General features: G+C 28.5%; 1 protein-coding gene across 1 annotated transcript in view; it reads right to left on the reverse strand.

Moving 5' to 3' along the window:
* Positions 1-1468: 1468 nt before the first annotated feature.
* The window catches only part of LOC129957598 (uncharacterized), a 29736-nt gene continuing 16333 nt past the window's right edge, over positions 1469-14871 (reverse strand). The window contains exons 4-8 of the mRNA XM_056070018.1: positions 12227-12297; positions 10823-10889; positions 9060-9161; positions 6080-6146; positions 1469-1585 (exon numbers count right to left, since the gene is read on the reverse strand). Coding sequence (XP_055925993.1) covers positions 1575-1585; positions 6080-6146; positions 9060-9161; positions 10823-10889; positions 12227-12297 — 318 coding nt within the window. The 3' untranslated portion in view covers positions 1469-1574. The remainder of the gene's footprint in view (positions 1586-6079; positions 6147-9059; positions 9162-10822; positions 10890-12226; positions 12298-14871) is intronic.

Here is a 14871-nt window from a genome sequence, read left to right on the forward strand (position 1 = left end):
ATTAATAATTAATCAAATTCCAATTTAATGATAATATATTGAGGGGAAAATAAGTATCTAGTTCGTGCAAAATAAATTTTTATATCAACCATGCAAAATTTCAAATATTAATGAACTAGTCATGTTGTAATAAAATTTATTGATAATAAAACATATTATAACTTAAATTATATTCACATTGTTCTATAAATTAACAAAATGAGTTGTAACTAGTTTCTTACTTCTATTTTGTATTCAGATATAAAAATTAAACAAATTCCATAATAAAATTTGTTACCTTGTGTGTTTGTAAGAAATCTAAAATGTATTTCTTCACTTTTTCTCTCTCTATATAAATTAATTATTCACTGTAATTACTTGCACTATGAATGTTTTAATGTGTATAAATTTAATTATTTGTTTTGAATCATAAAAGCAGAAAGAAAATTTACGATACTTAATATGACTTCTATATAAAACCCAAACTCTGCTCAAGTAATTTATTAATCCATAATTTTTCTGCTTCTGACTTTATCTTCAATATAAAATTTTGTGATTAAATATAATTAGAAAATGTGCAATGAATTTGGCCTGTGAAAATCATCATAAAATGTAAGTGCATCACTGATTAGAAATTATTTTACAAGCTTTTATAAATGAATAAAGTAGATGATTTCAAATTTCATTGTCTTCAAGTGTCTTGCATTTTTTCTTATTTAAAAAAATAATTCTTTCTACACAATTTTAGTTTAGATATACAACAAATTCTGTACATTTTGTTTTCTCCTTTCTAGTACAGTTTACTTACCTATACAGTTACATTTTTAACTTTTTGTGTTGAAATAATGTGTCAGACTCTCATATAGAATTTTTGATATTTAAAATATCTATTATTTAAAATATAAAAATGGCTTTGTTACCTTTCAACAGTTTGACAGTTTCGGTTATCTTTCTGAGTGGAGTAACAAATGTCAAATCTGAATAGGATTTTAAGTTGATTAACAATTCATGGGATTAATGTTTCAATTGCATATTACATAAGTATCTAGTTTCTTTGAAATTTGATGAATTAAATTTTTTTTTTTTTTTTTTTTGTTATTTTGATGAATTAATGGGAATGCATAGTATTAAATGTATATAAGTAAATGTATATAAGTATTAAATGTATATAAGTAAAAGAAAATGTCTTATAATGCAAATGAAAATTTCTTTGCTAATCAGATTGAAATACACAAAACTTTAGTATGTTTACATAAATTTTATAATAAGCAAATAGTATATTGAAGGGTTGTTTTTTTTAAATAGGAAATTTCTAACTTTTTTTTATTGGTGGATGGAGATGAAAAATGAAATCAGACAAACTGGAATGCAAGTAATACTATTTCAACAACAAATTTACTATTGTAACAGTTGTATTATGATTATAAATAGAATTTCCAACACCACCATTTATTTATCCATTCAGTATTTTATTCAACACATCACAAAATTAAAAAAAAAAATGTTTATTCATAAGAGATTCTAAAAAACATATAAAACAGTATACAAAAAGTTAATCAAATAGCAGTACAAATTTTAGACTTCAATTGGCATTTTCAACGACATCCTGAAAATAAATTTAAAAAAAATTAAAATACAAGTAAAAAGCTAATAAATAGTCATATTTCATAAATAATATATTATTAATTTTTTTCTATATAATTGTTTTTAACTGGTTTATTTAAAGACTCATTAATTGCTTTTATTTTGGTTGCACAGAATGTTATCTATCAATTTTTAAAAATAAAGGAGTAATAAACATTTCTTTCAGTTTTTTAAAAACTGATTATGAATATAATTATAGAATGAATAATTATTGAAATTAGAAGTACCTTAGGAAATAAGATTTCCATTAAAAATTTTTAAAGATATAAACATTACACTTTTACAAATAACAGAAACCTTATCATTCCAATGCATCATCTCATAACCTTATTCTTGTACATTTTTTTTTTACTTCTACTTAGGAACTTAGTGTACATGATATATCATAAAGGCATTAAAATGTATTACTGTCTTGTATCTCATATCAAGTGATATGTTCTATATTGCTGGACCATGGTTTCATATACTCTGCACAAGTTGAAGTTTTTGAGGGTCCATCGAAGAAATCACACTTCTCAACACTGTATGCGTCGTTTGCTTTAATTTTGATCACTTTATATGGTCCGAGAAATTTTTGTTTCAATTTGAGACCAGGGCCAAATTGAGTGTGCTTGATTGCAACGAGATCATTCAATTGAAATTTTTGAGCATGTTTCCTACGCAGATTGTAGGTATGGCGATTTTCTTCTTGGATTTTGAGGATTTGTTGTTTTGCATTTTTATGGAGTTCATCACGCTGTTGGAGAAATGCAGATTGTATCACTTCGTTGATGATTTCGAGGATTTTTATATCATGCTCAGATTTTATTTTAGTTCCAAACAGAATTTCGAATGGAGTAGAATTGATACTTCGTTGAAATGTAGAATTAATAATTTGCTGAACGGCAGCAACATGGCTATACCATTTTTCAGGGGTTTTTTTATGGATAGCTTGGAGAGTACATCTATGATAGTAGAATTAAATCTTTCTATTTGATCATTTGATCTAGGAAGTCCAGCTGTAATAGCAATATGGGTGATATGCTGATGCTCACAATATTCTTTGAATGACGTAGATGTGAAAGCGGTACCTCTGTCCGTAATAATCCTTGAAGGATTACCGAAAACTGATCTTTGGCATTTGAGCTTATTGAGAACTTCAGCGGTGTCGGTGGACTTGGTCAGGTAAAGCCACACAAACTTCGTAAAGGAATCGATGATTGCCAGAATATGCTTATATTTCTTAGAAGTGCTAGGGAAAGGACCCAAATGATCAATATGGTATGTATGAAAGGGAGTATCGTCTTTGTCAAGTGGATGCAAAGTGCCATCATTACATGCATAATATGTAAAATGTTAAATAACCTTAAAAAATAAAATAAATGATGGTTTTGAAATGATGCCCATATGCACTTTGCTCAGTTTGTGAGGAGATCTACTGGAATATTGGCAATAGTTAAGACAAATATACAATTAAAAGTGAGATTTTATTTGCCATCGTGATTTTGACTTGCTGATGATGTAGACTAATAAACTATGGCAATTTTTATATAGATTTTTCATGAAGTTTGAAAGGGGAGGAATTTGAAGACATTTGTGAAAGGTTGAAAGTTTCTTTTATACATGACACTCAATAGAAAACTATTTTCCACCAGATAAGGCATTTTAGTGAAAACCTACAAGGGGAGGACTACTGCTGACCCCATGCACTGATGGAAACATTAAAGATATATGATGTCATACTTTGTAATTGTATAAATGATTGCTGGTGAATTGAATTTGGGAATATCACATCTACACAAAACTTTTAGGGTGGATTGAAAAAAACTGTCCACATCAACTCTGCACTTTCTGACAATCTAGATCCAACTTAGATAATCACTGTATTTAGCCTCCTGCATTTATAAGAACTCCACTGGTAGCATAAAGTAACTAGAAATCAATGCAGGATTAAACTATAAGGATTCTAAAAGGTAATGTAAATAATGACACCACCTTTTCAGATTTTCAAAATTGTACACTTTTATTGGTTCTCATTTAATATTTATGCAATCCATTATTAAATAGCAATTATTGTGACAAATGGAAATAAAGAAATCATTTAGTTGAGGATCTCTTCCAGGAATATTAAAGGTTTCAATATCTTACATTTATATATAAAAAAAATCCAAGCAAATCTAATAAAATGAAAAAATATATAATTTGTTCTAACACAACCCAAATGCACAAATAAAAAAACTATTTCTAAACTAATAATAAAATAATCAGTAAGCAAACTTAGCGATATAAAAAAATGTCCATGAAAAATTTTCAGCTATTTAAATTATATTTGTTTTTTATTTCAATCTATTCATTCAATGTGTTTATAAATCAAATGAAAGCACAAAATTAGATTACTTCAAAAGAATTTGAAGGCATTAGGGCACCCAAAAGAAAAGTTTTTTCTTGTTCCTTTCAAGACTACCTGTTTTAAGAGAGGGACTTGGGATTTCATTTAACAAGGACATTATTAAAAAAATGAAATGGCTTATAGATGGATTTAAAAGAGAATAAATCCATTTCAAGTTTCAACAGAATGAAAAAAAAAATCTAATCACGATAAAGAAATCTGAACTAGAAAAATTTAGATGAGATTTCAAGAATGTAATTTAATTTTGCTTTCCTGATTAACTAAAATAACTCAAACTTAAGAAATAGCTCACAAGTATTGTAAACAATTATTATTTTGTTTGTAAAATAGAAAATGCAATAATATTGTAAAAATTTTCAAAATAAAAAGTTTTTTTTTTTTTTTTTTTTTTTTTTTTTTACATTCAGGTTTTTTTTTTGTTTTTTTGCCATACTACATTTCTTATACCCCACACTAGAAATAACTCAATAAGAAAAAGAGTACTTTGTATAGTATTTAAATTAATAGTCTATATTTATATTCAATTAAAAACTTCATATCAAACAATGTATATATATAAAACTGTCTCATTTTAAATCAATCTTAAGAAGATTGTTTCATTTGAAGTGTAAAAAGAAATAAGTTTAATAATAATTCTGATTTACAACAATGAAAATTAAGAATTTTATGTTAACATAAAGAGATGTCAGCAACAAATATTTGTTGGATAAGAATGGAAATAGTAAGAAGTATACATTTCAAGCATCTCTGAACATTTTGGAACAAAATTCCCTCAACTGCATGAATAATATTTTGTGATGATGTGTGTATTAGCCAATTTTAATTACATGAATTTTCAACTCCTTTTTAATTTTCTATTAAAATATTATCATTACGAAAATCAATAGAAATTAAAGAACTCGCACACTATTAATACTAAATAAGTAAATTACGTTATATTGCAAAATGGTTAAATTATTTTTTTAGATTTCTTAAATAAATTAAATCATTAATTTGCACAAAATTCTTTAATTAACTGGTGATAGAAATCAATCATCAATAACAGATAACAATCATTAGCCAAGAAAAATAACTTGTTATGTAAAACTTATGGGCTCAAATACAACATAAATGTATTGCTAAGAAATTATGCAATTTATAATTCTATTTAATCCTAAAGTCCTATTATTGCTAATATAATTTATTGACATACTTTTTAACTGAGTTATGAAGCTTTGAATATCACCATATTAGACTATTTCAATAAAAAATGAGGCAATAAATTAGTGATGCTTGCTCAAGGCAGCAATTGATTAGATGAAAATAATAAAAGCTTTAATTTTGGCAAAAGTTCATTTAATGACAAAAATATATAATTCTTTACATCATTTTTCAAATTTGAATTATGTAATTTAGAAATTTAGCATTTGATTCAGAATTAAAGACATGCTGAATGTCTAAAGATTCAGCATACAATTTTGACAGTATTAAGATATAGCTTAAGATTTCAAACAAATTATTCCGGAACACTGGATTCAAACCTTATACATCATCCAGAAAGATGAGTTGAATAAGTGCTGGAATTTTTTGAAGAGAGGAATGTTTAATTTGAAATACAAAACTTGAGATAGCTGATTTAGCATTTTAGAGAGCTCCTGAAACTCATTTGTGCCTGACATTTGGTTAATATGGAGAAAATCGATTGAAGACATTTGTTTAAAGAGGCAATTATAAAAGTTTTAATTGTATGTGTAATAAAAACTTATCCAACATATTTTAAAAAGTTAAAAAAAAAAAAATTTTATCATGAAATGTACAGCAAATGGAAAATAAATTTAATAAGCAATGAAGAATAATAAAAAACCACAATTCTTAATATATAACAAGTGAATAGTGAATGTATTGATGAGAAATGGTCATTGTAAATAAGAAAATTAATCTTATTAATTACTGTTTCTTTTTAATTACAGATAAAACAAACATTGAGAAAAACCATATTCTTATATGACAAGAAGTTGTTTGTGAAAACAAAAAGCTTAACTTATATTAATAATTTACCTAAAAGCTATTAAATTTTGAAATTATTACCAGAAGACCATCGATTTTTATGAAGTTCTCTTCTTCTCTTATTATCAGCTTCGATATCAGCATGGATCTAAAGTAAAATAATCATAACGCTCAATAAATTCTAATAATTCAATCAATAACAATAATCTACAACCTAGGTAATTAATTTGAAAATGAAATGCTATTACCATTAACTTATTAAAAAATTTACAAAAATAAATCGGCATAAAAAGGTTATGAATACAGTAATTTCCTTTTTACTTATTTGCAATGATATAATCACAGTTAACTATAAACATTCACTTTAAAAAAGATTAATTTTAACATACACGTGTTAAATATTCAGTTATGTAAAAGATAATAATAGTGACCTTCGGTAACCAGCAATCAGCATGTTATACTAATAGTATTCATTTAATAATATTAATCAACTTTTGATGAAATGCAGCTTATTCACATCAAATAAAAATGAATTCTAAAATTATATTTGCATTATTAACGTGGGGCATTCTGATTAACTAACTCTGTATATGAAGTGGCAAAATTAACTGGCGAAATAAATCTAATAGTTGAAGTCAATTACTATGTTAAAAGTTTCATTCTTGACCAATTGTTAGGACTTGGGAGCTGGTTCTTTGATTTTTTTATTTTGTTGTTGTTGCTGCTAATCTCCATGTTCTGACTTAGTCAGACCAAATCCAAAAATCCATTGACAAGAAGAAACTCAAAAACGAGAAAGGGAGAAGAATAAATTTCTTCCCAATGAAATCTTAAAACAGTCTAGAATATGTTCAGCAGAGGCCTGATGCTAGCAGCATTTCAGGCAAAGAGGGTAAACTTTTTCACCCTGAGAAAAGAAAAGACATTTAAGGTGGCCACTGGCAAGGTGCGACAGGCAAGTGTTGGTTTTTCTATCACAAGGAAGAATTAAGGACTGCCCCGGCTTATTGGTTCTATACCAATCATGAGTAGGGGGAACCATTCAATTCTTCTTATTTAGGAATTTCGCCTGAGAGAAAAGTTCTAAGTATGTGAGCTCAGCAGAAGATGAAGTCGCTAGGTTGCTTCCTTTCTTTGCAAGCCTGTCTGCTAATTCATTACCAAGTAGATTCACAAGAGATGGGATCCACTGGAAATGAATATCATGTTAGAGTGAAATCAGCTTCAACTTCTGAAGAATAGACAAACTTGCTTTATCTCCAACATAGGTCCAATTGTTAAGGTGTTCCATTGAGCTGCGGTTATCAGTAAGCATCCAAAGGTTCTTATAATTATTTTCGTGTAAATTGGTCTTAAGTCCCTCATCGATTGCTAGAAGTTCGCTTCTAAAAACGGAACAGAAGTCTGAGTTTCGCTGGCATAGAGAAAAACCAGACTGAGGAGTTACAATATAGATGCCACTGCAAAATTGTCGATTTTGCTGCCATCAGTATACAATTTAATGTCGCATTTAGGGATTTTATTAATGACTTCCAAGGCCAATTGTCTAAGGTATTCTGACGCATTTTCCTTTTTATTAATGGAAACAGGAAGGTTGAAATGAAAGTGAACCCTGGTAAGTTCTTCAGTAGGATTCATACAGGAGTGAAGAGAATGTGGCTCTACATTTTTAGGAATTATATTCCAAGACAAGACTTGACTAAAGGGACTATTTTTCTTGAGTCTCTGGAGGTGGGTTTTTTTATTTTAAATACATGGATACAATTAAAAAAAAATTGATACATTGACAGCTTAATTTAGATTCAATCAGTTCAGGAAATTTAAATATTCCTCTACCTAAATGAATTTAAATATGATCACTCGTCAATTACACCTTAAAACTTTATGGGAAAAAAAAAAAAAACACAAAGACAAACAGTTCCAGGTGCATCCGCACTTCCTTATGATTTTCAACATTTTTTACATTTATTTTAAAGCCTTATTTATCTGTGAAATTTCACTGAATTCTTACAACTGAAATTTTATGATATTGTCCAAATGTGTGCAGCAAATTATTTTCTAAATGCTTGCTTCAAACAAGCTGCGATACAAGATTCCACTGCTCTCTCTCAAAACATTGCTCAGAATGGAAATGAAAAGTACAAATGTGTGCTGTCTTCGTTAAGTTCTGTTTATTGTGTACATGAACTTCTTTAATAAAGACAGTTCAATAAATCACAGAACTATTAAAAACATAAATATCAAGTTGATCTATCTTCTAAATTTTGCAATATTGCAATTTAATTTTTTATTTGCCTAAAGTTATCCCTATTGTTACACAGATATTAAACAGAATCCTTCATCTTTAACTTTCAAGAATGGAAAAAGAATTCATGTGATATATTCGATAGCTGATGAAATAATGAAAACGGTTTGAATTTCAGGATAACAATGTAATTTATAGTTGGAAATAAGGCAAATAATATTTTTTTTAAAAAATTACCAAAATTCAGCAAACGTTTGAACGATTATTAAATTGATATCCTTAAAGACAATTCTTTAAATTTTTGAAAGTTTTTATGGGAGAGACTAAAAGTTCACTTAATTTTTAGTTCAAAGTTTTAATTAAAAAATTTTTTTTTAATTGCTCCTAGTACCACATTTCCACCTTTCAATGTATATCTGTGGCAATCTAGGTGAGGTTTAATTTAGTTTAGTTATATTAATGTCCCATTTTAAAGCAACATTAAGGCTATTTTAGGACGGACCTCATAATTCTGAACCGCGATCAGATGATGACACCTAATCTGACACCTCCCTCTCCAAACTTCCACATCACCGCAGCAGGAGGACATTTTACCCCTAATGATTTACCGTGCACTCAACCCGCTACATGATGGTCCTTTGATGGAATATGGTCACGAACCTGAAAGCCTCCAGTTCCGAAGCCGAGACCTTACTACCGTGGCCCGGCAATCTAAGACAAATGGTTTTGCTTGTAAAGCACCCACACACACACACATAATTCCATCTTTATTAGTATTAAAGATTAACATGCAGAAAATAGAGCCTGAGTTTATACCTTTTTAGCCAAATCTTCTTTGTATTCTTTTTCTTTTCGGAATTCAGCCAATTCTTTCTCTCGCTCAGCAGCTGCCTTTCTTCTAAGTTGTTCATCTCTTAGCTGAAGTTAAAACAGAATCAAATATAATTTCAAAATTAATCTGATTTAAACTTCATTCAAACAAATACGCAAAAAAGTGACCCAATTCCACTACAAATTCTAAAAATATTTCGTTCCACACAATAAATTGCTTAATTTGAAAATTAAAGAAATAACCTACTGTGCAATGCATTATTCGAGCATCCACTTTAAATGCGAAAAGCGGAATTTTAATAGGAAGAAGAAAAAATGAAATTAATACCAGCAAAACTCGGAATAAAGTTGAAAATCCTTTTCTAAAAAAACATTAAAACTACAATATAACCGAACAATTAGAGCTATATCTCTTAAATGATTTTTTTTTAATTGAGTAAAACCAGGAGTAAGGTTACTATTGAAGACGATTCAAAGGATGAAAATATGTTTCAAACAGAACTCACTTTGAACAAGAATATTTTGAAGTGATATACAAGATTATTTAATACATTTTTATATATCATTCCTTTAATAATGCGATTTTTCTTAATAAACAATATACAATAGTATATTTTAAATTATTTAGTAGCTTAATTCCATTTTACATGTAACAATTTTTTTTTTTTTTTTGTTTTCCTTAGCACACTTTTTTAAAGCAAATAAACATGTTTTATGAAAGATTATAACAATACAAACTGTTATCTATTTTGTAGTATGCTGTTAAAGCAATCAAATGTTCGGCACAAAGCACTTCAGAAGAATTTTTTTCTAAATAAAAATTCTATTAATCCCATTGAAATTTCAAAGTTATTTCATTATAGCATTTTGAAGAAGCAATTAGTATATCAGTTGTTATATAACTGATATACTAATACAATGTATTACGAAGATAATAACAGAGGTATTGTCTTTTTCAATGAGCTCTCTTATCTGAACTAGCTTTTTTCTCTTTGACTTGCTACTGCCCTGCATTCATATTTTTTCCTCAATATTATTTAATCATTTACTTAGTATTTATAAACATTACAATAATAAATTGTAATGTAATCTATAGGAATATCAATCTATATCTCTATCTAGATTATTAAAATTTAATGAATATTAACTGGTTGGTAATATTATCATATTTTAAAATTCATAAAAATTATATTTTTTTATACATATATATATTTATTTCTAACCTGGGCTATTAAAATTTGTTTCAACCTGCTTGCAGTCCGTTTAGTTCAGCAGCCTAGTTCAAAAATTGCCACCAATTCTCTCAAAGAGATATTCTTTAAAAAAAGTTATTTTAATTTAGAATTCAAGTTTAACGAAGAACAAACAATAAATTTGCATTCATTTTATTTAGTCTATAATTTCAAAAGAAGGGAAAGTATTTCAAGGAAAAACAGTAAAAGAACAGTTTGTATTAACTGCATGAGCTCACAAAGGATTCCCCCCCCCCCATTAAACATCTGTTTATGGTGCTAAACCTGCAAGCCAATATCTGAGGGTGATTAACATGAAATTACGCCTGATCATAATCTTACCGTACTTAACATAAAGGAAATCAGAAAAAAACCATTTTAAGCCATTAAAATATTAAAAACAATATATATGGAAGAATAAAAGATCTTGAAACTTCTCAATATTAAGAATGTTATACACATTTATTATATTTACATGTTTATGATGAATAATTCATAAAATGAAATTAAAATTACCTTTTCATCACTTTTAGTAACAATCTTTGTCTCTTCAACCCATTCAGATTTTTTAGGTTGTACACTGCTGTAGTAGAAAGGGGGGAAATGTTTAGAATCCATAGAATAAATATTTTAATACAAAGCTTCAAGATTTCAATGGTAGAAATATTATATAATACACACTGAGTTGACAAAAATCATGAGATAGCAATATGCAAAAATACAGACAGCAGTAGTATCATGTATAAATGGGCTATACGTTGGCAAGTCTTTAATTTGTATGTTAAGTGATTCATGTGAAAAAGTTTCCGACATGATAATGGCTACATGATGGGAATTATTTGAGATTTTGAGTGCAGAATGGTAATTGGAGCTAGACATATAGGACATTTTATTTCAGAAATCATTAGGGTATTAAACATTCCAAGATCCACAATGTCAAAAGTGTGCAAAGAATGCCTAATTTCAAGCATAACCTCCCACCATGCACAATGGCCGACTACCTGCAGTTAATGACCAAAACCAACGATGCGAGTTTAAAATTGTCAGTGTTAACAGACAAGCAACATTACATGAAATAACCCCAAGAATCAATGTTGTATATACAGCGGATGTATCTGTAAGGATACTGTGGCAAAATTTAGCTTTAATGGATTACAGCAGTAGAAGACAGACACAAGTGTCTTTACTAACAGCATTGCATGGCTTGCAGTGCCTCCGCAGGGCTTGTGACCAATTATTTTGAACCTTAGAAGATTGGAAAACTGTGGCTCAGACATGCCATGATTTCAATTTGTAAAAATTGATAGTAGGATTCAAGTGTAGAGCAGAACACACAAATGAACCCTAATTGTTAACAAGGTACTGTGCAAGCTGATGATGGCTCTATAATTGTGTGGACTGTTTTTACATAGAATGGACTACCCTGTGGTTCAAATGAACCAATCATTGACTGGAAATGGTTATGTTCAGCTATTTGGAGATCACTTGCAATTATTCATGGATTTAAACAACGATGGAATTTTTATGGATAACAATGTGCTATGTCACTGGACCACAACTGTTCGCAAATGATTTGAAGAACATTCTAGAGAATTTCAGCAAATGATTAGGCCATCTAGATCATTGAATATTTATAGTACATAATCGAGATATCAGGTAGTGCACAAAAATCAGCACCAGCAACACTTTTGTAATCATAGATGTCTATGGAGTCAGCATGGCTCAATATTTCTGGAACTTCCAATGGCACATTGATTTAATAAACGTCATTAGGCAAAAGGAAGTCCAACATGTTCTTAGGTGGAATCCCATGACTTTTATCACCTTAGGGTATTTATGCATTATATTCTTTCTTACTGATGGCAGAATTCTAAGGCTATTATTTTAAAAACTGCTTACTGAATTAACAAAATACCTTACCGATATTCAAGAAGGATTTCGATTATGTCAATAAGTGCATCATCATCATTGAAGAACATTCTATTTTCGACCTATGGAATCAAATGAATTCAGTATTGTTAAAAAATAAAAAATAAATATAAAGTAACATTAAATCATACTTATCAATTAATTTTAGAAATCTTTATTATTGATACATAATAAATGGAAGATAAGCAATGAATATTTAAGAAAAAATATGGATCAAACATTAAAAAAATAATTCTATTATTAACACTATTCTAGAGAAGAAAAGGTTTAAAAATTACGAGTAGTAACAACTCTAGATGATACTATTCAAAAAGCTAAGAGTTTTTGCATTATAAGTGAAAGATCTAATTCATTTGTATAACATTATCTATATAATATTTATATTGTTACGAATCTGTGAGGCGGCTTCCCAGCATAGTCGGTTCCATAGGAGGTCCCAGAGCTTGGCGACTTTGGCGCCAAAATAGATTATACCCGAAACATCGAGAATTTTCCCGATCCATCCAGTAGGAACGGAGATACGCCTCGGACGTTCCTGCTTGGTTGAGAGGCTTCTAGCCCCTCCACCTGAGACCTATAAAAGGAAGCACCCGCTGCTGTCGGATGGTGAATTGAGTTGTGAACCAGTCGTGGACCAGTGGAGTCGAAGAGTAGTCGGAAGCGACGATGAAGAACTCGTCTTCCAGGGACTAGCGGAGCAGCGACGGAGTAGAGATGCTGTGTATACTGTTGTATGCTGCACGTCTCGGCTGAAGATAATCGTCCTCTGTGCTGTATATAGTTGTCGTCTTTGTGCTGTCTTCATGTAAATAAACGTCGTTGTTTCATTTTCTACTGCCGCTTGGTGATTGAGCGTTCTCCACACCATATAACTCCCACTATCCAAACGAACCCCCGGAAATTTCGTAACAATATAATAAAATTATCTATACATTTTGGGACAATATAAAATGTGAAATGAAATAACTTTGATTTTAATTATAAAGCTGCATTACATGAACAGACAGGTATGATTGTAGCTCATAGGCACTGGGTTGAAATGAAACAGAATATGCAATATCAAAATAACAGTAAAGAACTAAACCAAACAGTTGTTTTCCAATCAATTTCCATACCAACAGTTGTTGTTTCTATTTAAAAAGTTGCAAAAGAATCAAATCTTCTATATTTTTATTATATCCAACACATAGGAGAAATTTTAAAATTAGTTTAAAATTAGTATAAAATCCAGCTATAATAGAACAATTAGGATAATTAATGCAGATCTGAAGTATTGCATATATGTTGTGTTTTATATATTTAATACAAATGAGAAATTTGTAGGTCCTACATCATATGTAGCAAGGAAGGTCAAGTTCTCCTGGTTAAAAACAGCAGCAAGTATAACAAGTAATACCTATTATATATATGCCAAAAATTAATTTCCTCTAAAAGATGGTATGCCATTTTCTGATAATGGATTTATAGTTTATTATTTATTTGAAGGTCTTATTGAATTTACAGTTTTAATATATTTGTTGTAATTATAGAAAGATACGAAAACATCAAAAATTTTACCAGGAGCTTTTGTAAGTTTACCTACTGATACATAAAATGTATTATTATTGTCACTTCTGAACATATTACAATCATATATTGGTTAATGCAATACTTATAAAAGTGCAATGAATTACTAAAGAATAATTTCTAAGATACATCCAAAAGAAAAGAAATATTCATTTTCTCATTTTAAAATAAATGCAAATTAATATATAATTCAAAATAGCTATAACAAAAATAAGTATTCATATAGAAAGGTGAAAAAATATGTACAGCAGCATTTTTTTGTGTTTTTCATGAATGATAAAAAAAAAATGAAACTCACATTACTGATTTTGAAAGTAACTATTCTTTGCAGAACTAAAATATATTCAGTTACTATTAAGTTCATCAAGACTTATTTTTATGCAAAGCAAAACCATTAAATTATTTTATTTCATTGTTTGCATATTTGTCTTATTACAGAAAAACTTCATTGTATAAAATACAACTTGTATTATGATAATATAATCTCAGATTGCATACAAGTAGTAATAAATATACAGATAATGAAATCAGAAATTCATTGTATCTAAATTTATCTAAAAATATTCTTTTCACTTAAAAACAAAAGGTTAAGATGATAGAAAATACTGCTAGATATATATTATCTATATATAGGCTAAATTAAAATGAAAAAAAAAAAAAAAGAAGAAGAAATGTTTTTCAGTTTTGAAATTCTATATTTTACTGTTACATAGCAAAAAAAAATGCACTAATTCCAGAAATGTCATTAAAATTACAGTTTTATCTTTTATTACAAAGCAATGCCAAACATTAAAGAATAATCTCTATTAATATAATATATTAAAATGCAGAAAAGAGAACTTTGTATTTATGAAAATCACAGAAAACCCAGACTTTAATATAATTAAAAGCAAATAATATCTAAAAGCATCTTTTTTGTCATTACCATAACACAATAATTTAAATAATTTAAAAAATAAAATTTTTCATCATATTTCTGGTAAAATATTTTTTTTAAATCCCGGTCACTTATTAACACTTCAAAAATGCAACGATTTTCTTAAGATTAATAATAAATGATACATTGTATC

The sequence above is a fragment of the Argiope bruennichi genome, chromosome 11, assembly GCF_947563725.1.
Source record: "Argiope bruennichi chromosome 11, qqArgBrue1.1, whole genome shotgun sequence".
NCBI lineage: Eukaryota > Metazoa > Arthropoda > Arachnida > Araneae > Araneidae > Argiope > Argiope bruennichi.